Source organism: Cyrtonyx montezumae, unplaced genomic scaffold (assembly GCF_038088225.1).
Source record: "Cyrtonyx montezumae isolate F1298 unplaced genomic scaffold, pur_monq_1.0 scaffold_3, whole genome shotgun sequence".
Classification (NCBI taxonomy): Eukaryota; Metazoa; Chordata; class Aves; order Galliformes; family Odontophoridae; genus Cyrtonyx; species Cyrtonyx montezumae.
The window spans coordinates 44,457,205-44,480,101 of NW_027072034.1; the positions used below are offsets into that span (position 1 = coordinate 44,457,205).

The 22,897-nt window shown below is 41.9% G+C and overlaps 1 protein-coding gene across 1 annotated transcript; it reads left to right on the top strand.

The window, feature by feature from the left end:
* Nucleotides 1-1,583: 1,583 nt before the first annotated feature.
* GRPR (gastrin releasing peptide receptor) lies at nucleotides 1,584-21,644 on the top strand. The gene is made up of 3 exons (XM_065743967.1): nucleotides 1,584-2,002; nucleotides 17,570-17,921; nucleotides 21,119-21,644. Exons 1-3 carry the CDS (start codon nucleotides 1,584-1,586, stop codon nucleotides 21,509-21,511), a joined length of 1,164 nt encoding a protein of 387 aa, XP_065600039.1. The 3' UTR covers nucleotides 21,512-21,644.
* The last annotated feature ends 1,253 nt before the right edge of the window (nucleotides 21,645-22,897 follow it).

Below are 22,897 nucleotides of genomic sequence, written 5' to 3' on the forward strand. Positions count from 1 at the left end.
AACAACTCCCAAAGTCTCCTTCTATGATCCCATTCTGGGACATGGCTCTCAAGTGCCATGATATTTTCCAGATCATATTCTGGAATATTTCTTTCCTCAACAAACTTCTGGTTGACTTCTTTTATTGTTTAATGTCTGATTCAAATCACCTCCTCCCTCACTTCCAAGCCATTCTAGCCATGGATAAATCATTCTTTTGCCTGCAAAGTGAGCAGTTGCACAAGGAAATGTAATGTATGGCTTTATTTAATTCTGCAGGCTGGTTTCCAAATTAACTGTATTTCTCTGCAGTCCTGAAAGTCCTTGTGTATAACCATAAATTGCCTACCTCTTATAAAGCAGTAAGGCAGCAGTGCTGGTTATGTCTCCTTTGAGCTCTAAGCATTTTCAGACTGTTACAAGAAACTTCTCTCTGCGGTGTTACCTATAGCTGTGGGTGTGGTGGGTACCCCATAAACAGTGATAACTGCACTGAATGGCAAACTTTGTCCTTTGTTATTGTTGCCTCCAAATTAAAACATAAACTAAAAGTGTGCTGAGTGTGCCGAGAGTTCAGGCTTCCTTGGCTAACTGCTGGTGCACATCGCTAATACTCATTTGCTTATCTTAACTGTGTTGCTGATTTTATCTTAATTGGCTTTATTCAGTTCATTTACCCTGGGGGATGAATTTGGCTCCATGTCATTACACTCCTTCACTGGAACAATGAATACCAGCGTGCAAAGTGCGATCTCATTTAAGAGGGAGGAATTGCTTTTCCAATCACATCGTCCGCAGTACAAAATAAACGAAGCTTTGGTTGGACCCTCATCTCACGAGGTATCAGAGAGCAGATTTTTTTTTTATTTTTTTTTTTCATCTAAAGAGTTAACGGAGATTTTCTTTCTTTCCCCGCGTTACTCCTACCAGGCAGTGATGGGATCGTCCAGTAGGTGGCTGGCATTCCCCGGCGCTGCCGGCGGCTCCCGCGGAATGATTGCTCTCTCATCAGCCAGCCCGATCTCATCATGGGAAGCCGGGGGGGAATTGACGTCCGGAAGATCCTGCCTATAGGATCCGAGCCGTCGGAGAAGTGTTTTTCCCTCGCTTTAAATCCGGCTGTGGAGTGCAAGTGCTGAGAGCTGGAGGAGTCGGGGAATGCAACGTGACGGCTGCTACCAAAAGTTCTTGCTGGTTGTAATTCCCTCATTCTTCCCTCTGTTCTGCTAGGCAGACCTGAAGCTGGGAATTTAGCTTGGCATTCCTGTTGAAAATGCCTCCCACTGACTGGTCTTTGGGTGTGATAACCGGTCTGCCAGAGCTGAGGAACAGCTAACAGCGAGGCAAGGCAATGAGGAAAAGGCAAGTTTCGGGATTCAAACTCTGCTAGAAGATGTTCTCCTTTCAATTTACAGAAGCAGTACTGCTGAGCAATGTGTGGTGGCTTTTTCTTCTATTTATTTACGACGTGCCACAAGGTGATATGACTTTTAAACTCTTACGACTGTTTAAAGCAACCAAGCGGTGGCAAAATTAAAGGGACAAATATATGTATTTGAGGATTTTCAAACAAAGTCGTCTTCTGAAAAGAGGGAAGTAGGGCAATGGCATCTGGAGAGTGCCTGCTGCTGGACCTGGAAACAGATGACTTTGTCCTCTACAATATCTCTGCCAACCAGAGTGCAAATCTCTCCATCCTCAGCGACGAGTGGTTCTACCCAGCCTTCCTCTATGCCATCCCCACCATTTACGGGATCATCATTTTGATAGGCCTTATTGGTAACATCACTTTGATTAAGATCTTCTGTACTGTGAAATCCATGAGAAACGTCCCCAATTTGTTTATCTCCAGCCTGGCTCTGGGAGACCTGCTGCTGTTAGTGACCTGTGTGCCTGTGGATGCCAGCAGGTACCTTGCTGATGAGTGGCTGTTTGGCAGGATTGGATGTAAGCTCATCCCCTTCATACAGCTCACTTCTGTAGGAGTGTCGGTCTTCACTCTCACTGCTCTCTCAGCTGACAGGTAAGCTCACTGCTGCAGTCTTGATTCTGTAAAATGCACAATTATGAATGTATATTTTCACGTCACGTTGCTCATAGGTGGCATTCCAAAGGTTGGACAAAGAATGACTTCACTTAATTTGTGGTGGTTATGAGCACAAAACTTGAGGAGTTTTGTGAATGCAGGTTACTTTTTCTAGGTTAAACTAAATGTTTGTGCAGTTTAGCAAATAGCTCAACTAAATTAAGCAAACACCAAGAGTGGGTCAAGCCCAGAGAGAGAGAGCAACCATTCATGGAGCTCTTCTAAATGATAGCTCTGCCAAAAAGATAATTGATCCGTATTTCATGAAGTGTAAAGGCACTGGAACAGCAGTTTGAAGTGTAGTTAGAATCAATTATTTCTAGTGTCTTGCTTCCTTAAGGCTAATCAGAAATGAGGCAATATTTCATGAAATATGTTCAAAGTACTCAAGTGAAGATGCCTGAAGTGTGGCATCTCAGTTTGCTGCAGTCAGTACATTTCCCTCTATTAAATGTTTTAACACTTGGTCAGTTATAATTGATCTGCACTGTTGGTTTGGAAACTTTGTCTTCCAATAAAGTTTGGTTAAAATAGCATTCAATAACTATGCTGCTTTCAATTGTATGAGACAAGTTTGACCTCAGCAGGTGATACACTTCTAGTAATCCAGCTCTGTTTTGGATTTCTGTGAGGATTTGTAAAATTATCTCAAAGCACTCAGATTTAAATTCTAAAGACCTTGAATCTGAATATCATTTTAAAGCATTAAGTTTTCCTTTCCAAAACAAATGTAGGTACTCATTGGACTGTTGTCTTTTATAGGAACTTCTGTGCCCATTAGAGAGGCCAGGACATCTTGTTTCTAGTTTTGGTAATTCTGAAGAGACTGTGGAATACATTGTGAGTTTGTTTAACACAGGAAATCTCACAGGGGTACTAATATTTCTGGTGAGAGATCTTTATAGTTTCGTTCTGCTCAGAAAGTTCTGGGGACAGTTTCTGAATCACAGAGAAGTGAAAATAGTCTTGTGTCAGGCAGTGCCTTCTGTGCTGTGCTGTGTCTATCCTCTCAGCCTTCTACATTAAAACAACAGGAACCTTATGCTCAGTTTTCAGGGTAGTCTCAGTATAATGTATGGGGTTTCAGTGGAAGCAGAACACTGTGTTTCAGAGACAGAGAACAGCCAATATGCTTTCTAGCCACAGCAGCTCAAGTCCTCCATGATAACATATAAAAATAATACTCTTTGCCCCAATAGCAGATGACAAACATGCCAACATGCAGATAAAAATCTTCAGAACATTTACTGTAGAAGTGTTGGCAAAATGGGAAAACTGCACAAATTCTATAATAAAGAATCACCTACACTTTGTGACAGCCAGAACCTCACCTGCTCTGAAGAAAATGGTAGGAAAACAGTTAAGTATTTCTCCAAGAAACTCATCAAAGGAGTTCTCTAAGTTGTTCTAAAAAGTGTCAGGAAAAGAGATATTTGTCATATATAAGAATATATTAGAGAGATTTTTTGCTGTCTGTTCACATGTAACCTAATGTAAATATTGCAAACACTTTTACTGAGGAGCACATCAATGGTGGTTTTTACCTAAAACGAGTCAGTAACACAAGAAAGAGCAGCTGTGGAAGTATGGGTCTTGGTGACTTTAAATTCTGAACTTCAGCTTAATCTGAATCCTGTTAACCATCATGCTGCACTGGTAGAAAAAAATAAATAAGTGTTACAGCATTTTTTCATGCCACTTGGCCATAAGAGAGACAGTCATGTGTGAGAAAGAAGACCTTGTTTTCCCAATTTCAAGTGACCATTTTACTATCTTTGAATGCATTTGTTGTCCAGTTTGAAGGAGACAATAAAAATCCTACCTTTATTAGATCTATGAATCTTAACTGTTGTGCACTGAACCACAAATAGGTCTTATCTGTGTTTACTAAAGCCTTTGTTTTGTTATATTTACAGGAGTGCTGGGATAATTTTCTTAAAGAATAATATAGTCTACATTTTGTCAGCTCACATATCACTATTCTATTTTTGTTTTCTGAAAACTCTCACCCTGAACTCTGAGGCCCAATATTAATCATGTCAGAATCATTAAGAAAATAAAATGCACAGGGAAATCTTCCAAGACATGAGTTGGCTGTGAGCAGCATGATGATGCCTGCCTGGGTCCCTGAGGGGACTGCCAGCAAGGAGATGCTGACCCTGGGGCCTGAAGATGTTCCATAGCAGACCACTTCCAATATAAGATGTGGCCTGCCTTGTAAGTGGGGTGCTGGGCAGCTCAGCCCTGCAGGGAAACATCTGCAGAAGCAAACAGATATGGTGGTAAGACTGAAATAGAAGGAGGACTCAAGAGTCCAGCTCGTGACACCGTTCAGACACAGCTCGTTTCCCTTGGCTTTTTCAGTCTGAAGTGAGGACCTCCTTCAGTGTAGTCAGCAACATGTCCCTGGTCCAGGGAGTAAGATACCTTCAGAGGCAAGTTGAACCACTTTGTTGTGATCTCATCCTATCTTCTTGGGTGTAGAGGAAGCTTTCTTTTTAGAATAGATTAAATGCCTGTATGTGAGATAGCTAGAGTCTTGGCATCTTTAAAATCAGAAATGTGTAAAGAAAAGCACTGGGAAGTGATACAACAGTGTTCCCAAGGAGGTGACCTTCAACAGTATGAAAATCAATTAATAGATATGCTGAGCAGATATGCTATGGGGGAGAAGGGTGAGATGAATGTGCTAGATGTTTCCACAATGGCACAAACCATCTCGGTTGCTTTGGCTCCCTTTCTGAAGAAAAGGGGCTCAGTTTTAGTATATTGTACTCAGCCCACACCATGGGGTCAGGGGGTGTACCTTCCTGAGGGAGACTTTTGCTCTTTCCATCTCCACTTCATCACACGTTAGGCAGGGTCAATATCACCAAATCTGTCATCTCCTGGTGACTTCAGAGGCTGAGTTCAGTGCCAGCCTCCATTACAGAGTACCCACAGCTGCTCAGTGGTTTGACCTGCCACAACCCAGAGGTTATGCAGAGGATTGGTTGCTCATTTGCAAATCTTTCTCAATGAAAACTCTGTCTGGTTGAATTTACAGGAGCAGTGGAAGCTGCCTGCAGGGCTTTTCCTTTGAGCCTGACAAATTCACTAAGCAGCCAGGGCAGGGTTAAGGCCTGTGGTGTGCTTACAGCCACCCTCCAGGAGCGATAAGGCAACAAGGCTAAGCAACAAAGCAAAGAAAAAAGAAGTTAAGCTTGTCTATGCAGGTCTCTGTGGTTTAGAAGGGCTCCAGATGATGCTGGCAGGGGAATGACATCTGTCTGGCTTTTCTGCTCTGTCAGGGCAGCAGACTTCTTTAGCTGTTCTTCAGTTCACCCCTGAAAAGAGGGAGCATGAGTTGACTGCCTGGCCTCCTCCTGGATACAAAGGGAGGTACAGAGGTACGCGGGCAGTTACACCTGGGATGCAAGCCCAGGCAGGAAAGCTGGCTCAGCAAGTGGCAGGAAACTAAGGAAAATCTTTGCACAGTGAGAGGAAAAGCAGCCCATTTAATTAGCCTTGCCATTGGGAGATGTCTCTATTTAATTGACTGTTTCTCACATGACTGACAGAGTTTAGGCATTTGCATTTAAATTACCCAAGCTGTCAGGCACTGATCATACTTGCCCACTGTTTCACTGAGATAGTAAAAACATCAAAACACCGCAGTGTTCATGCAGTGAAACCTTCCTGAAGTAATGCTGCCTTTACAAATACACAGCAGCATGTGTAGAGTGTAATTGGAGTTTTCAAGTGGAATCTTTATTTTAAGCACCTCAGGTTATCCAGATTTTAGTGTTGGAAAACTGCAGGAATATCTGCTGCCCCAAGCTGTTACAAACCAGTCAGAGGAGAGAGTGGCATTTAGCAAGGGGAGACACATGAGATGTCATTACAAACTGATGTCAGGTGGCACACCTTGCTGAGACAAGCTGCAGGCAGCAGGAGTTGCAGTAGTGGGGGAGTTCCAAGACCTGGAATGAGGACATCAATAATGACAAACATTTTTGGAAATGTTGGCCTCTGTGATAGGATGCAGGGATGGATGCAGAGTTTCAGTGGTGCTTCCTACTGCCCTGGGTCCTTGGGAGTGGGTCACAACTGCAACCTCCTGATGTTACTCTGAACTCGTGCATCAGTTTATTTATGTAAAAAAAACCAAACAACCATACAACCCTTTCCCTCAAAAAAACAAACGAACTAACAAACAACAACAACAACAACAAAAAATGGTGGAAGGAAGGAAATAGATCCAAGATTTCTAGAGAGATGTTTCTGAATATGCAAAACCTTCACTTGTGGACTCATCTTTTTTCTGCTCTGGATGACTCCAACTCCCACCTTTAATAATTTGTACAAATTCAGAAAAGGATTACTGTCCATACGCAAGGCGATTTCTTCTACTTATATCTCCACAAAAAGGAGATTAAGTGTGCCACCCTAGAATAAAGGTATGGAAAGCCAAACTGATTTCCTGTTATTGATAGGAAGAGAGGCAAAGGCCTTAAGTTGCACCAGGGGAGATTCAGGTTCAATATTAGGAAATAATTCTTCTCAGAAAGAGTGTTGAGGCACTGACACAGGTTGCCCAGAGATGTGGTTGATGCCCCATCCCTGGAGACTTTCAAGGCAAGGCTGGATCAGGCCCTGGGCAACCTGATGTAGCAGTGCATGTCCCTGTTCATTGTGGAGGAGTTGGTCTAGATGGCTTTCAGAGGTCCCTTCCAACTCTAGGGATACTATGATTCTGTTCCATGATTCGATCTCTTTCAACCAATGCAGGAAGTATTAGATAGATCCTGTGTTGCTGGCCACTGTGTCAATACATTATAAACACTGTCAATGCTCTTGGTTTTAGTTCTCATTTCCTAAGCTCCTGCATCCATCTGTACCAAGAGAAACAGATCAACAGCACAAACTTTCTGTGTATCTTGATAAGCCAGAGCAGATGGCTAAAACACAATATATGCAATTCTATAGCCAGGAATTAGAGCTCCCATTCATATCAGTGATCTGGCGCACAAATCTGAGTCAGTAATAATGTGTTGGAGAGTGTCAACATTTAAGCAATCAAGAGGAAGAAAATTTGGATTACCTATTGTTTACATTTCAGTAAAATCTGAAATCCCCAATCAGTTGTCATGGTCTCACAATATGAGGTGCCATAGGCACTATTAGCAAGGAGAGCAACTGGTCGTGGAGAATGTGCCATCAGCTTTCCCATCAGCATAGGCATTTGTACTTGGTGTTCAGAGTTGGACAACAGCCTGGCCAGAAGCAGAAGAGAGTAGAAGAGACTCTACTACAGAACAGTAGAGAAATTCAGCTGAACTTCTCTACTGAGCAGAAGAGAGTTCAGCTGAAAAAGCTGGCCTGTGTAATGAAGTAAAGCATCCTACAGCTGCTTTGCTTGCAGTCAGCTTCTGTAATAACCTATTTTCTTTTTATTTATTTTTAAAAGTGTCTTGAGAGCAAACTCAGGTCCCCCATGGATTATCTCTCACCAGCCCCACACCCAGATGCCTGGTCTGCTCAGACCACATTGGTCACCAGGGGTCATGAGGTCCTGTCCGAATTTCTCTCTGCAGCAGGCTCTTTGCTTTGCCCCTGTATCATCTGATCAATTCAAACAGGGAATTTCAGTGTCCTGAAACCAGCCTGTGCCTTGGGCAGAAATGCAGGTGTTGCCTGGACCCCTGCAGCAGTGGGGCACCAAGAGGCATCTAGTGCTACCCAATTTGTGTGCTGTAGAGAAAGGCAGAAAGCTGGAGTCATTTGCAGGAAATTACCTTCCCAACGCCAGGCAAGAGATCACTTTAACCAGAATGCAGAAGTCTGCCAAGCATCAGAGTGAAAAGCACTGACAGATCTCTGCCCATCCTGTCCTTGCTTGCCCCCTGCCTGCAGACTTTGCAGCTCCGTAGGAAGGCAGGACAGAAAACAACACCATGGCATCCTGAGAACCAAAACTATTTCTTCGTACATCCAAACAGCAATGAAGCATGAGATTTAGACACGGCTGGCCAAATGATGCAGAAGACCCAGAGAGGCAGACGCTGGGCCAGCCCTGATAGCTCCAGCCAACCAGTTCAGCTGCTTTTCTTGCCCCTACTAGCACAGAGAGGCTTCTGCATATATAATAGCATTTGGATAAAAACAGATCATCTCAATGACGCTGTAAAACTTTCTAATTATTCTAACTAAAGGTGCCCTTTCTCTGTCATTGCTCTCCAATATTGCTATCCTCACTGCTTAGAAATTGTCATATTTCAAATATAAATTTGTCTGACCTCTCAGTGTTGTGCCTTTCTCAGTAGGATGAAAATATCCCTTACTCCTGCTTGTTTTCTCACACGAAAATACCTTCATGTGGTGATCAAGGCTCCTTGGGAGCCATCATTCAGCTAGACTAATTTAAACCTGTGTTCCCTAATCCCATCTCTTTTTCACAGACTGTTCAAAATGCTTCCTGGTGTTTGACATAGAAACATAGAATTATAGAATTTTTGAATCACTAAATTACTGAATCATAGAATGCTTTGGATTAAAAGGGACCTTAAAGCCCTGATGGGCTGCCCCATACCAGCTCAGGCTGCCCAGGGCCTCATCCAACCTGGCCTTAAGTGCCTCCAGGGATGGAGCATCCACATTCTTAAAAACATACAATACCACAGAAAGGCCATTCAGTATGATCCTACAGTGCTGGAGGCACCAAAGTCACCGTCATTTCCACTGTACTATTTACAACCCAACTAATAACAGCAGTCAAAGATAGTAGTGGACCATTTGCCCCACCATGGAGCTGGAAGTTCATAAGGTGATGGCCTCCTAAACATTAGTCATTGCCAAGACCACAGAAAGGACATAAGCGTTGTATAAGCATAGCTCAGAGCTTTATATCTCTAGCTTGTGTGCTGATTGCATTAAAGCCTCGACACCATGAGAATGGTGTGGGACACTTCATTTTGTCAGGTGAAAAAGAAGCACTCTAAAATCTTGGTCTTCTCTTGCTCACTTGAGTGTTATATACACTGTTTTGCACTAGTAGGAGTTAAAATGGCTTCTGTTAGAATTTGGCTGTTTATCCCAGTGACTGAAATATTTCTTTTACAGTCTGGTCAACAGCTGTGTCATCTGCAGACTTTCCCAGCAGGGGTTTTATAGTGTGCCCAAGGCATCTGATAAACATAGTAAATAGCACTGCAGCTAGAGCACCTTCTCAAAACTCAGACTAGAAATGGCTGCACTCTCTGTTAACCTTTCTGCTGGCGTATTCGAGGACCCACTGGGATGACTGGGCTCTAGGTCCCCACTGGCTGCAGATCCCCTGACCTCAGCCAGTACATCCATTCTTAACACTTGTTCCATGAAAGAGTGGCAGGGATTGCAAGGGTGTGAGGGACAGCACAATGTAAACCAGTGCTTCAGTTTTTGGAAATTTCTCCAGTTTTGAAAGATTTGTAAAAAGTTTTAGCACCAGTTGCTCACTGGCTCATTCCTTTAATACTCTTACATATAAATTATTCAGGCCTGCTGTTGTGAAATTGTTTTATGCTAGCATATGTTGGCTTATGTCTTCTTTAATACAGCTGGTAACTTTTCTGCTTCACCTATAGTTCTGCACACATGCTGCAAACACCTCCTCCACATTTGGTCTTAAATACCCAGAGATTTCCTCTCACCCTGTCTCTATCAGTGTTTATATCTTCACAATTTAATGATTCTTTTGTTCCTGGTATATTTAAAAATGTGCATTTATCTGTCACACAGTGACCTTTGATATTTTGTTGACTCCTCCAGCTTTCCTTATCAGACACTGACATTTTTAATCTCCAATATTTGCTGTCATTTACTTTTGCTTTTTTTCCCATCTGCTCTATATTTATTTTTTTAATTACTTCTTTGAGGTTTTAGTGCAGCTCCTCTTTTTCTCTCACTCTGAATAGTTTTTTGCCCTTAACAGTTTTCTCAGGGCAATGTAGGGGTGATGAGGATGGCTAGGGGTCAGCTACCAATGTATCATCAGTATTGTCCACTTTTCATTTTCATTCCCAGTCTGTTGTACTGACAACTGCTTTTACAGGCAGGAAGCCTGCTTCTCTCTCTCTTTTTTTTTTTTTTCTTTTTACACAAGAAAAAGATTGGCATACCACTGCTGGTATAGAGTCAGGAACTGTTAATTTGTATAGGTCATTTGTGTGCTCGTCTTTCTGTTAGAACAAGGTGCAGTATTGGTTCATTACGCATCACAAGCAGGACTTCTGGCGTTGAGAAACTGCCATTTTTAGAAACTGCAACGAAGTTCTGTATCAGGAACAGAGAGATATCCAGCAATTACCCCTTTTTCTGTTTGTTTGTTTGTTTGTTTGTTTGTTTTTAAGAGGCTATACTTTAGATTACCATTTATGTTTCTGGGAAAAATAAGGATAACAGTCTCAGCCCTCCCTCAGGTGGTAGGTCTCACATACAATTGCATGCATATAGGCTGGTGCCACTGAAATTTTTGTCTTGGGATCAGAGTTTCATTGGAGACTTGACTGAGGATCACCTGCGGAGAAAATATAACCTAGGTGAAAAGCAGTCTTTCTAAGAAGGACAGCATTGCTCATGGGACACTCACCATTTTCTTCAGTGATCTTTACATCCATTGTTTTCCGTATGTTTTATTAATTTTTGAAATAATTTGTGCTCTAGACTGCTGTGATTAGGAATAACACAGTCATTATTACATGGTTAGCATGTAAGTTTTCCTACCTGCAAGGTGTAGTGAAGTTTAAAGTTCTGTAAAGTACTTCATCCTAATGGAGATCTCCGTCATTCCTGGATTGAGATTCCCATTCATCCAGATTTCAGACTGATGTAGGAGTGTACGGGTACATGGACTGAAATTGGAAGACACACTTAAAAAGAACTACACCACTACCATCACTGCATCTTGTTTCTTTCCATTTAAATGTAATTAATGGGAAAAGAAAATAGATTGTACTTGCCAAAGCATGTAAAACTAATTTATCAGAGGTGTCTTTGTGCCCATGTGCAATGTACAAAAGTTTTTATTAACAGATGTTCACCCAGCAGTCATGCATAATAGTAATAATTTTACAAAATAAACAGAAAAGAGATAGACCCAATATAGGTTGCCAGAGTGTGTTGCTGGGTTGGACAGTCCAAAAATGTTGTGGATTCCTACAGTTATCTAACTGCAGAGCTATAAATATTCATAGAATTCATGGTGGAAACAATAAGAAGGTTTGGGACATTACATTTCTCATAAACTTCTAATAGTTATTAAGACTTTTTCGTTATTTTCCAATTCAAATTTTACTCTCATCAAGGCTCCACATGCTTCATTTATGCAGCTTTTGCATAGTATCAGCTTTTTCTCTTTTGCTTGAGTCATTTTTACATGGTAAGTGAGCCAGTCCTTCATATTATGTGAGCAAATCAATAATGTAATACTAGCAGAACATAATTGCAGATTTTCAATAAGGTTTTCATTCAGTCTATTTGTAAGCCAAGACCAGATCAAGGTGCACATGATAAACTTAAAAATGGGAACAAATTACTGCGAACTGTACAAGTTTTCTTCCTCTTTCATTCAAATTGGGAACAGAAGAAATATGAAGATATGCTGACTAAGCGGTAGATCTTCCATCTTCCATCATTACAATAGGATTTGGTTGCAATTTCAGGAGCTCATTTTGTAGAGTTGGGAAGAACTCAATGTTTTTACTTCAGAGCAATTTACATGGCTATTTTTGTAAGGCTTCAGTCCATTCCAACTAATCCTTGCTTTTTATTGAAGTTTTAGGTTCACATTTGCCTAGCTTCTCAAAATTGAGCTTATTTTATACAGATTCAAAAGTTTGTAAGTGGGTTTCTGCCTTCAGAGAAAAACCTGGAAGTGAGTCTGGAATACAGCAAATCTTTCTGTCAGCACTGTGGTTGGCAATGAAGCAGAAGTGGGCGAGGCTTTTCGAAGTTCATTGGAACAATTTTCAGTGCATTTCTTTCTTAAACTGTGATGAAAATTTAGAAGTAGAAGACAAGAGCTTTTCACAGAAACAATTTGGACAGCGTAATGGGTGATGCTATTTAGAGGAGAAGTTCCCTGACTCTTAGGTACTCTTGCCAACCTGTTTTGGAGCAGCACTGTCCCATACCCCTTTAGGGATATCATTTTCTTTTTATATATTTCTTGCAGGTGTATTTGCAGAGTCACAAAGTCCTGCTGTATGCATTATGATTTCATATTTGCCTTGGAGGGGATGTCATCAGGAACACTTTCTCCAGTCACTCACCTGCATTAAGAGCTGCCTATGCTGTCATGAGGGAGGGAAGTTTCTTTCCCACTACCACTGTCAGCAACTGCAGTCTCACGCTATGTTTAAAGATGCCTCAGAAAGTGACATCTCCAAGCTTTAAAAAAGATGCTTTATTTGCTTCTCATACTTTTGAGGTGTGTAATGAGGGATGTTGTGTGGAACATTGGCACTAGTATTAACTGCTCACATAAGGGAAGTTGGAAAGAAAAAAACATGAATGATGCACTGGAGGAGACAATTTAGGGATAAGATCCTTAATCCTCCAGTGTGACAGAAAAAAGCAGTCCTTCATATCTGCATGATTAGGAAAATGTAGGCACAATGACTTTGAGAGCAAAGGCTATTCATACTTCAGCTAGTGTGCATTTTCTTGTCTCAGCTGTGGAGCACAGAGATGGCTAGCACATTTTGTGCCAGCAGAGAAGCCGTGTCTAGGAAAGCTTAACATCAGTTTGGAACCTTACCTGTCTTTTTCATGATAAAGCTATTTCTGTGTATTTGAAGTTGTGGTGTTGGGACTAACAGTAACGTATTAACCAATGTTTGCATAGTTAAAGTTTCAGAGTACATTACATGGTGTTATCATTGGTAACATTATTACTAACACAAGGATAATGACACGGTATTTCAATTTCTTTGACTTATTAACCTCACTGGGAAGGGTACTTACCACTGAAAAACCTTGTGCAAGTGCCACATTTTGGTGGTTTATTGTAGTCAGTAGTCAGATGTGAGAGAAAAAATGTTCAAAGAGCTCAGAAGAGATCCTAAGAGACATGTATATTTTTCAGCATTGTATGGAGAGGCACACACTGTTACAGTTTTAAATTCTATCTGTTAAAATAAATGCATGGAAGTCAAAAATTGGATTGTTGGGATTAGATTAAGAAGTGATCATGCATTATATGTCATTGAATTCTTGCAATAAGTACACTGTACCAGGCCAGCTTTCACTTCCAAAGTACTACTGATCCAAACCTCTGCCAGTCCTGTTTGGTGGAGATGTCATTTTGCAGTAAGCAGTGATGGATTTGCTCAAGTCCATTCCATAACTTGGGTCACTGCACTGAACCAACCCACTGAATAGACTCCTTCTGGAAGCCTGAAGGCAGACCTGAAGAAAAGAGGTGGCACTAAAGCTGTCCAGTAGTTGAGAGAACTGCACATCTGGGTGTTCTCACAGCACCTCATGGAGTGCTAATGATCTGCTGGAGTCTTATAAACTGATGTTCACCCTGGCCAAAACTCTGACTTACTATTTTTGAGGCTATCCTATTACTGTATTAATTGCACTTCAGAGAGCCTCATGCGTAATTTTTTTGTGTGGGCTGAAACTGAGAGCATGAGACACAGGGACATGCCTACAACCATCCTGAGCAGAATGTCATTGGTACCTCCCGTGCCAGGGAGGCTGCTGCTTAGCAAGCACAGTAGAAAGAGAGAAGTCCAAAGACTGAGCAGTATTAAAGGTCAGCATCTCTTTATTATTTCGTATAAGATCGGCAGCCCAATCGTTTTCACCTGCACTTTTTGACAGCTGGAGAGATTGGAGTTGACATAGATCTTAACTGCCATTTTCCAACCTAATCTTCAGAAGGCATACTTTTCCTTTTAAGTTTTTTCTTTTGTTGCAAGGCATGAGTCATACTTTTGGATTTTAATGTCTTTCAAGAATTATTTTAAAAGTGTGTAAGGAAAAGACTATGCTGAAAAAGAATTGTATCATACATGACCATGACTAGACTTACTGCAGACAAACTGAGATTTTGATTAGATTACTCACATGTTGCATTTTAAGTATGGGAAAATCAAGTACCTCGAACTTACTCCTAGGTATAACCATCTAAAAAGTGATGAAACTGGATATCTTACTGCATGGTCTCTGTTATGGAAAGCAGAAACAAGGGCAACTCCAGGAGTCTTACAACACCATTCCTCTCAGGTACCTATTTCTGAACTGAAGGAATTACCTCCAGAGTTGACTTTTTCTCTCCACTGACTATAGAGGGCACATAGGCTGGTGCCCTGCCCTTGAGCAGCTGTAGTAGTTGATATGGATGGCATCTCCATGGCCTAATGCAGACAGAAATAGATTTGATTCATTCAGCCTCAGTCGACCCTCATACCTCAGCTCCTTACCCTCAGTCTGTTCCTTTATTATGAGACAAAACAGCATGCTATAAGGAGTTAAAAAAGGAAAAGGATCTAGAGGTGTTTGTTGACAGCCAGATGAACACAAGCCAGCGGTGCGCCCAGATGGCCAAGAAAACCAATGACATGTTGGCTTGTAACAGCAATAGTGCAGCCAGCAGGAGCAGGGAGACTATTGTCTCCCTGTGCTTGGCACTGGTAAGGCCAGACCTCAAATTCAGTGTTTTTGGTCCTGAGAAAGACATCAAGGAACACGTCTGGTGAAGGACAACAAAGTGAGTGAGGAGTCTGAAGCACAAGTCTTATGAGGAGTGGCTGAGGGAACTAGGATTGTTCAGTCTGAAGAAGGGGAGGCTCAGGGGAGAGACCTAATCACTCTCTACAACTGCCCAAAAGCTGGTTGTGGTGAGGTGCGTTTCAGCCTCTTCTCCCAGGTAACAGCAATAGGATGAGAAGGAATGGCCTCAAGATGAACTAGAAGAGGTTCAGGTTGGATATTAGGAAACATTTCTTCTCCAAAATGGTAGTGAGGCACGGGCACAGGCTGCCCAGGGAGATGGTGGAGTCACCATCCCTGGAGGCATTCAAGAAAAGTGTAGAAGTGGCACTGAGGTACATGGTTAGTGAACATGGTGTGATTGGTTGGTGCTTTGACTAGATGACGTTGAAGGTCTTTTCCAACCTTAGTGATTCTATAATTCTATGAAAAGACATTTTCTGGGGACGCAAATGGTACGTAATAACTGTTTCTCATGTCTCAAAAGGCACCCTATCTCAGAAAACTGGAAGTGTTTCAGAGATGCTAAGTTCCCAAGATGCTAACCCCAGGTGAACACAGTCTCTGATTTCTGAATAAGTTAGCCCACCATAAAAAATGTCATGGAGATAGTCAGCAAAATCATTTGATTCAATTTTCAGGCTCCTAAGGAAACATGCACCTGTGTTCCTGCATTTGACAACCTACATCTTCAAAACCTGTTTTTTTTCTAGCTTTGTTTTTCCTGTTTCATCTTTTTGTGCTTTTGACCTCATGATTTGCCTCTGCAGAGAGCGCTTTGCAAGTAAAAAGTCTCTCACATCTTCTTTTATATCTGTCATAGCAGGCTTTATAAAATATACTAAATGCCTGATTATCAGTGCCAGCATTCCTAGCCATTTTTAATTATGTTCTTTCAAAATTATATTGTTTGGAAATGACATCGCCAATTAAAATGTACTAACAACTTGAAATGGATCTATTTTCTGTCTCTTCAATCTATTAACGTTAAAAGAAATTTAACAGACTATCTTTCTCTGTATACTTCCTCTCATTGCTACTGGAAATTAATACTGGAAAATATTCTTTCAGCCAGCTATATTATATACAAGAAAATCCCTGAAGTAATTACACTAACATGTCATGTTGGTGAGCATATAATAAACACCTGCAGAAATAGCTTTGAATTAACTGAATTTATGAATATATCATAATTTGTTTCCTTTAGCATTCATTTCTTTAGGCTTTACTGAAGACATTCAGCTAGTGCTTCTGCCAATTTTCTGGTGAAGCAAACTGTAAACTGAGCTGGTTTAGCTGCACTTTTTTACTAATCTGCCTGGCTCATCCATTCTATTACTGCAACATTTGCAACACCGTATTTGTGTATGTGCAGTGGTTTTCTTCGCCTGAGATTATGATCTTGGCCTGGAGGACTGTGCTTTTTAGTATGACACCAGCCTTAGTGTGCAAGATAAAGAGGTGCTAAGCTAGCCTGAAAAATACTGTTTGACTACTGTAGCTGTATAGCTAGTGTAAGGAGGTGGCTTTGAGAAGAAGCATTTAAACAGAAAACTAATGAGGAAAGTGTTTGCAGTTTATTAAAGGAAAAATCATCTAGATGAGACACCTATGGAAATGTATGGAGAAACACTTGCAGGTGACAGGATGTCCAGATAGAAGGGAAAAGGAAAGGGAGAGGGATGATGGAGAGAGAGGGGGATGATGGAGAGAGAGAGAGGGATGAGGGTGAGAGCGAGGGAAAGGGAAAGGGAAAGGGAAAGGGAAAGGAAAAGGGAAAGGGAAAGGGAAAGGAAAAGGGAAAGGGAAAGGGAAAGGGAAAGGGAAAGGGAAAGGGAAAGGGAAAGGGAAAGGGAAAGGGAAAGGGAAAGGGAAAGGGAAAGGGAAAGGGAAAGGGAAAGGGAAAGGGAAAGGGAAAGGGAAAGGGAAAGGGAAAGGGAAAGGGAAAGGGAAAGGGACCTACAAATATTATCAAGTCGAACTGCCTTACTACTTCATGGTTAACCAAAAGTTACAGCATATTAATGAGGGCATTGCATAGATGTCCCTTGAACACTGACAGGCATGGGACATCAACCACCTCAGTGAGAAGTCTGTGCCAGTGTGTGACCATGCACAATGTAAATACCAGTATATGCATTCTTATGTGTGTGTTTGTATATACATAAATATAAATGCATATGTAAACATATGTGTATGACATAAAATACACATACACATATATAAGCACACATACATACAAGTACATACACAGAGGGAAAGTGTAGGTATGTGGAACAGGATTTTGCTTCTAACTAGAAGCTGAATACGTTTGTCCTGTAAATAAGGCAATTACCCAGTTAAATCAGTGCAGAGCATCATACTTGCTAGCTTTGTTACACACCTAGTAGCTTGAGAAAGCATCAGTTTGCTTCCCGAAGGCCAACATATCCACAGATCAGAATGAAATATGTGGCAAAATCTACAAACTCGGAAACCCGTCCAGTTTCCTTCAACAGGAACTTTCAATGTGGTGTAAACTGCAGTAATGCTTTTCAGAAATCTACAGTGGTACATCCTATCTTAACACTGTTTGGACACATACATATTAATGTCATGCAGCATTGTGTTTTGTTGGGTGAATAACAAATTAAATGAACTCAGAACCAATACACATGAAAATGGATGGACCCAGAACAGGTAGCACTGAAAAATGCAATGCTTCAGTTTTATAAATGATCAGTGTTGATGTCAATAAATAATTTCTTTTTTTTTTCTTTTTAGATATAAAGCTATAGTAAGACCAATGGAGATCCAAGCATCCCATGCACTGATGAAAATTTGTGTGAGAGCTGCTATAATCTGGATTGCATCCATGCTGCTTGCCATCCCTGAAGCAGTGTTTTCAGATTTACACCCTTTCCATGACAAAGGGACTAATAAAACCTTCATCAGCTGCGCTCCTTACCCGCATTCTGATGGGCTGCATCCCAAAATCCACTCAATGGCATCATTTCTGATCTTTTACATCATTCCTCTGTCTGTCATTTCAGTATATTATTATTTCATTGCTAAGAATTTGATCCGGAGTGCTTACAACATCCCTGTGGAAGGAAACGTGCACGTAAGGAAACAGGTAGAGACATCATTTTCTTCAAAAATCTACAATTCCCATGAACCCTACAGTAGAGAGAGATCACATAGGGAAATTTACACTAAAACAAACAGCAGCTGCTGTGCTAATTCTAATAGATTTTGGGCCAAAATAATTTAAAAAATTGTCATAAAATATGTCACAACAGTGATCTAATTTTCCTAAGTTCAAAGACAGGGCAGTTAACATGGCACAGCAGAGGATTCATGCCAATATCTGGGAAGGTACTGACTAGAATGCAGAAGGGACAGAGATAGTGGTGTTGTTTTGAAGTTGAAGCTGAGGGGTAACACAGCAGAAAACTCCTCAAAGTTTCTTGTATCAAAAAGAACATAGGAGAAAGATTTGCTCCACAAAGTGGTCCCTCTAAATGTAGAAGGAAATGCTGGGTTTTCAGGACTGGAATGGCATGTTATCTACACTGTGTTGTGCCATGCTGGGGGAAAAGTACAGGTTGGAGATGGATTGGAGGAGTAGAGGCTGGAGAATGGTGACAGATGGAGTGTGATCAAGAGAGAAGAGGGAGCAGGATGGTGAGATATCCTAACAGTTGTGCTGAAGTTACACATCTTGTAGAGGGTGTAATCTTTGCAGTGTTGTGATCCAGACTGAAATCTCAGGAGAAAAAGAGAGGCCCAAATTCTTTCCCTGAAACCTTTCATTTGTTATATTTCTCCTTCTGAAAGTGCTTCTTTTTCTGTGGTCTCCAGAGGAGATTCTTGGTTTGAAAAGCCATCCCACTTATTATATGTCCTCTAATAATCCAGAGTGATCAATCTTCCAGTCCAATAGGTGGTATACTCAACTCTCAGCATAAGGCTGATCTGATTTATCTATGTGCGATACTTGCTGTGGACTAATGCAGACTCTTAAACTTCCCTTTGTGCCCTTGAAATCAGGATTATCTCTGTTACTGTCACTTGCAGTATTTGTTCTATTTTTTAAAATTCCTCAAACTATCCCATTGCAGAGCTCACAGTCAGGCTGGCTCAGCTGCGATGTATTGCAAGTGAGTCTCATGCTCTGGTTGAAAATGTGTTGCTGGATATTTGTGGATCCTGCACACAATGAGGTGACTTCACAAGAATCAGGCCAACTTAAGTCTTGGCTTTCTACTGGAGACTGTTCATTCTTGCCTACTCCTTTTGTAAGTCTCTAGGGAGAAAAGGAGTCATCTCCTGTGGTAAATCCAAGTCCAGCACGAGTGCTTCAGATCACTGCATAACCTGAAACAAATCTATACCTTGGGCTTGTCTAAGCAAGAAAACAACAGCAGGACAACTTGTTTCTGAAAAACTTATTTGCCTTGACAGATGCCCTTCCTTTCAACTGAGGGGTTCTTCAAACAAAGCTAAACTGACACAAGCCATTCTTTTGCTGAACAAGTGTCCACATAATTGCATCAGGCTGACATCTCTACCTCAGAATGACATGAAACAGTCATCTCATCTCATGTAGCCTTCTGGTGCTGAGGTGAAACAAATGTGTTTTCTGCCCATGAGATGATGCGCGATCCCTGAAACCCTTTCCTCTTTTTCTCTTCTGAGCGAGTATAAATCTTTCTTCCCTGCAGATCATTTTTCTGCTGATTTAATGACTGTTTTGATTAGTGACAATAAAGTGAGTAGTAAAAGCAGCCCTTTCTCCCTTTAGTTTTGGGGGAAAGGTCTATAGAAAGTAAAAGGCCAGGCTACAGTTTAGCACCACCAGTCCATCATTCCTGTCTTGCAGTGCACTCAGGAGCTATAGGTCTCCATCTGAAACAACTGGTATTGATTTCTTTATTGCATTGCTTTCTCTCTTTATAGTGCAGATGTGGCCTCTATAGCCCTGTATCAAATTAAGGGTACGTTTAAAAGAATATATGGTTTAGCCATGCAGAGCCTCTTCTCCAATCCTTCTCAAAGGATTTAATTTTCAGCCTGCTCTTTGGAGACATTATCACCTGGTAAATGTCAGTCCTTTTCAAGCACAATGGCTAATTTTCAGTTGCTGCCATTACAGGGGCACAAAATAAAGTCAAAATGGTCACTTCAGGTCCTTCCTGCCTACTCCCTGCTTGCAGCTGTCCTGATCAAAGACAGGCCTCTGTCAGCTGCTGTTTCTGATCTGCTTGTGCAGCTTAGAAGGTGAATGAGGGTGGAGAGTGGCTGGGAGCCTGGCCTGGCTCTGCTGCCTCACCAGGGCAGGAACAAGGGCAGAAGGCGTGTGGTTAGGGAAAGCTTCAGGCCATTCAGGTTATGCTCAGGCACATGGAGCAGGTGGCAGCAAATTCCCTGAAATGGTCTGGGAAGAGGCACAGTAATTACCAGAAAGGAAAGCAAAGCATTATGACCCCTGAAAATCTAGCGATGTCACACCTGCAGATTTCTGGCTGTGCATCCTCTACAAACAGTGTAGTCCAACAGGTGTTTGTCGATAACTCTGTCCATCCTCTCCTTTTGTGTAACCTTTATCATGATTCTCGTGTTCATCAGGAAGAAAAGGGGTTTGTTTTGTTTGTTTGTTTGTTTGCTTGCTTTGTTTGTTTGTTTTTCAGTGGCATTGTTATCTTAGCCTGAAGCACTGATGGACAAAAGATCAAGTACAGTTTACCTCAGCTCCCCTCAGCTGAGCAGATCCTTTGGGTTGCCTGCACATGAAAAGTGTGACTTGTTTGTGTGAAGGTTATACTGCATACTGGCTTGTGTAAATCCAGTTATGTTAAGAGAGGTGATCATCCACCTGCTCACCACCTATATACACCTGCTCCTTTTGGTCCCAGCTCTTCCAACTGAAGGGTTCACATTGCTGCTGCCTCAGTGTTTCTAGAAGTGCCATGTGTCCTCTGTTGACATCTCCAGCTCCTTCAACCTCTGAACACCACACTTGGTCTTCAAGGACTGTGAGCAGTTGGCAACACATTTGTGTACATACACCACATGGCCCCAGAGGAGAAAGTCCTGCCTCTGTGCTCTGTGAAATGTCCCAATCACCTACTCTGTTAATAGCAATACTAAAAATACTAATAACACTAATTGTACCTTTTCTATATATTGCATACATCACATTGTATATATTATATATGATTAACTAGTGCAGGTACCACCTGCTAAGCCCTAAGGTGCAGCACTGGGAAAAAAAGCTACTTGTCCAAACTGGGGATATTTACTAACTTGCATCTCTCTTTCTTTTTCCAGATTGAATCCCGTAAACGCCTGGCCAGGACAGTGCTGGTCTTTGTGTGCCTCTTTGCCTTCTGCTGGCTTCCCACTCATATCATCTATTTATACCGGTCCTACCACTACTCAGAGGTAGACACCTCAGTGCTGCATTTCGTTGCCAGCATCTGTGCTCGGATCCTGGCATTCACTAACTCTTGTGTAAACCCATTTGCACTCTACTTGCTCAGCAAGAGCTTTCGGAAACAGTTCAACAACCAACTGTTCTGCTGCAGAGCTCGCCTCCTTATCCGCTCCCAGAGCATGGCCAGGAGCACCACACGAATGACCTCCCTCAAGAGCACCAACCACTCCCTGGCCACTTTCAGCCTTATCAATGGCAACCATGTCTGCCATGAAGGCTATGTCTAGAACACACAGTCGAGGACACCTGCATGACATACCTAGTGCAGCTGCTTGATTCTGCTCTGTGGGGATAGTGAGTTGTACAGATATCTACACATGCGTGCACACGTGTGCAAGAAAATCTGATGCACTCAGAGAACTCAGATCACACATCTCATCCTGGGCTGCAGCATGTCTGGAGAAGCAGGCCATTAACACCTGCCCACAAGAGCTCTTTGGACAGGCTATGTAGCTTCAAGACCTGATGCTTTTAACAGGAGTGAAGTGGGGGTCTCAAGATCAAATCTAGTTTGCCTCTGATGGTTCTTCAGCTCCTTCTGCTCAGCACCAAACTCAGACATATTTATAGCAGTGACAAAGTCCATACGAGTCCATAAAATTTGTCAGAACAGTTGCATCCAGCAGTTCTTGGCAGGACGTTTTTTGACACCAAAATAAATCTTTTTAACTAAGGTAAACACTTTTACAGAAGAGTTCATTGTAGGTCATTTACAGACTTTTCAAGTATTTATTAATGTTATGAGTACAGTATTAATTAATGGTGTAAAAGATATCAAGAGTTTACTGGGGTGTGTTGGTAGCCCCATCTGAAATGTGCATTGTCTTGCACCACATCAATGTGAAAGCAGTAATGTGAATAAATGTGAGTTGGAATATGTTTACAGTTCTCAAATGTTTTTGCCATGTTACAGGGGAGAGAGTATGCCATTTTCTAGGCTTCACTACTTTGCTCTTCTTGCCTTCAAGATGCAAGATAGTGAACATGTTTCATCACCTGAGATTGTGGCCTTCAAATTCTTGAGGGGAACTTTATAAACAGGAGGAAGAGTGATTTTTTGCATAGACAATTAGTGCTAGGACAAGTTTTAAACTAAAAGAGGGGACGTTGAAATTAGATGTCAGAGGGAGATTTTTCACTGAGATGGCACTGAAGCTCTGGCACAGCTGCCCAGAGAAGCTGTGGTGCCCCATCCCTGGAGGTGCTCAAGGCCAGGTTGGATGGGGCCCTGGGCAGCCTGAGCTGCTGGGGGCAGTCTTGCCCATGGCACGGGTTGGGGCTGGGTGGGCTTTAAGCTCCATTCCAACCCAAGCCATTCTGCAATTCTATGATTATGTACCACATAAAGTTTAGCTGGGCTTGGCTAAGGACAAACAGAAAATGAAGCACAGCCATTTATCATGCAGTAGTGCTTTGTGAAACATTCTAGTTATGCAGTAGAAACCATTAGCAATGCAAGGACTGGTCTCCAACCCATCATTTTTCTCCTTCTATCTTCACAGAAATCTGTGGAGACAGAGGGACAGAGCTGGCTGGCGGCCTGACAAGTCAGGCCTCCTTTTACAGCATGCACCCGTCTGCAGATATTGTGTCAGGCACCAGCCATCCTGGAA

Bases quoted from the DNA above. Each gene is read 5' to 3' on its own strand.
- GRPR (XM_065743967.1), top strand. From the start codon at position 1,584: ATGGCATCTGGAGAGTGCCTGCTGCTGGACCTGGAAACAGATGACTTT. The intron at 2,003-17,569 runs GTAAGCTCACTG...TTTTCTTTTTAG, and splicing joins ACTGCTCTCTCAGCTGACAG to ATATAAAGCTATAGTAAGAC. The intron at 17,922-21,118 runs GTAGAGACATCA...TTCTTTTTCCAG, and splicing joins ACGTGCACGTAAGGAAACAG to ATTGAATCCCGTAAACGCCT.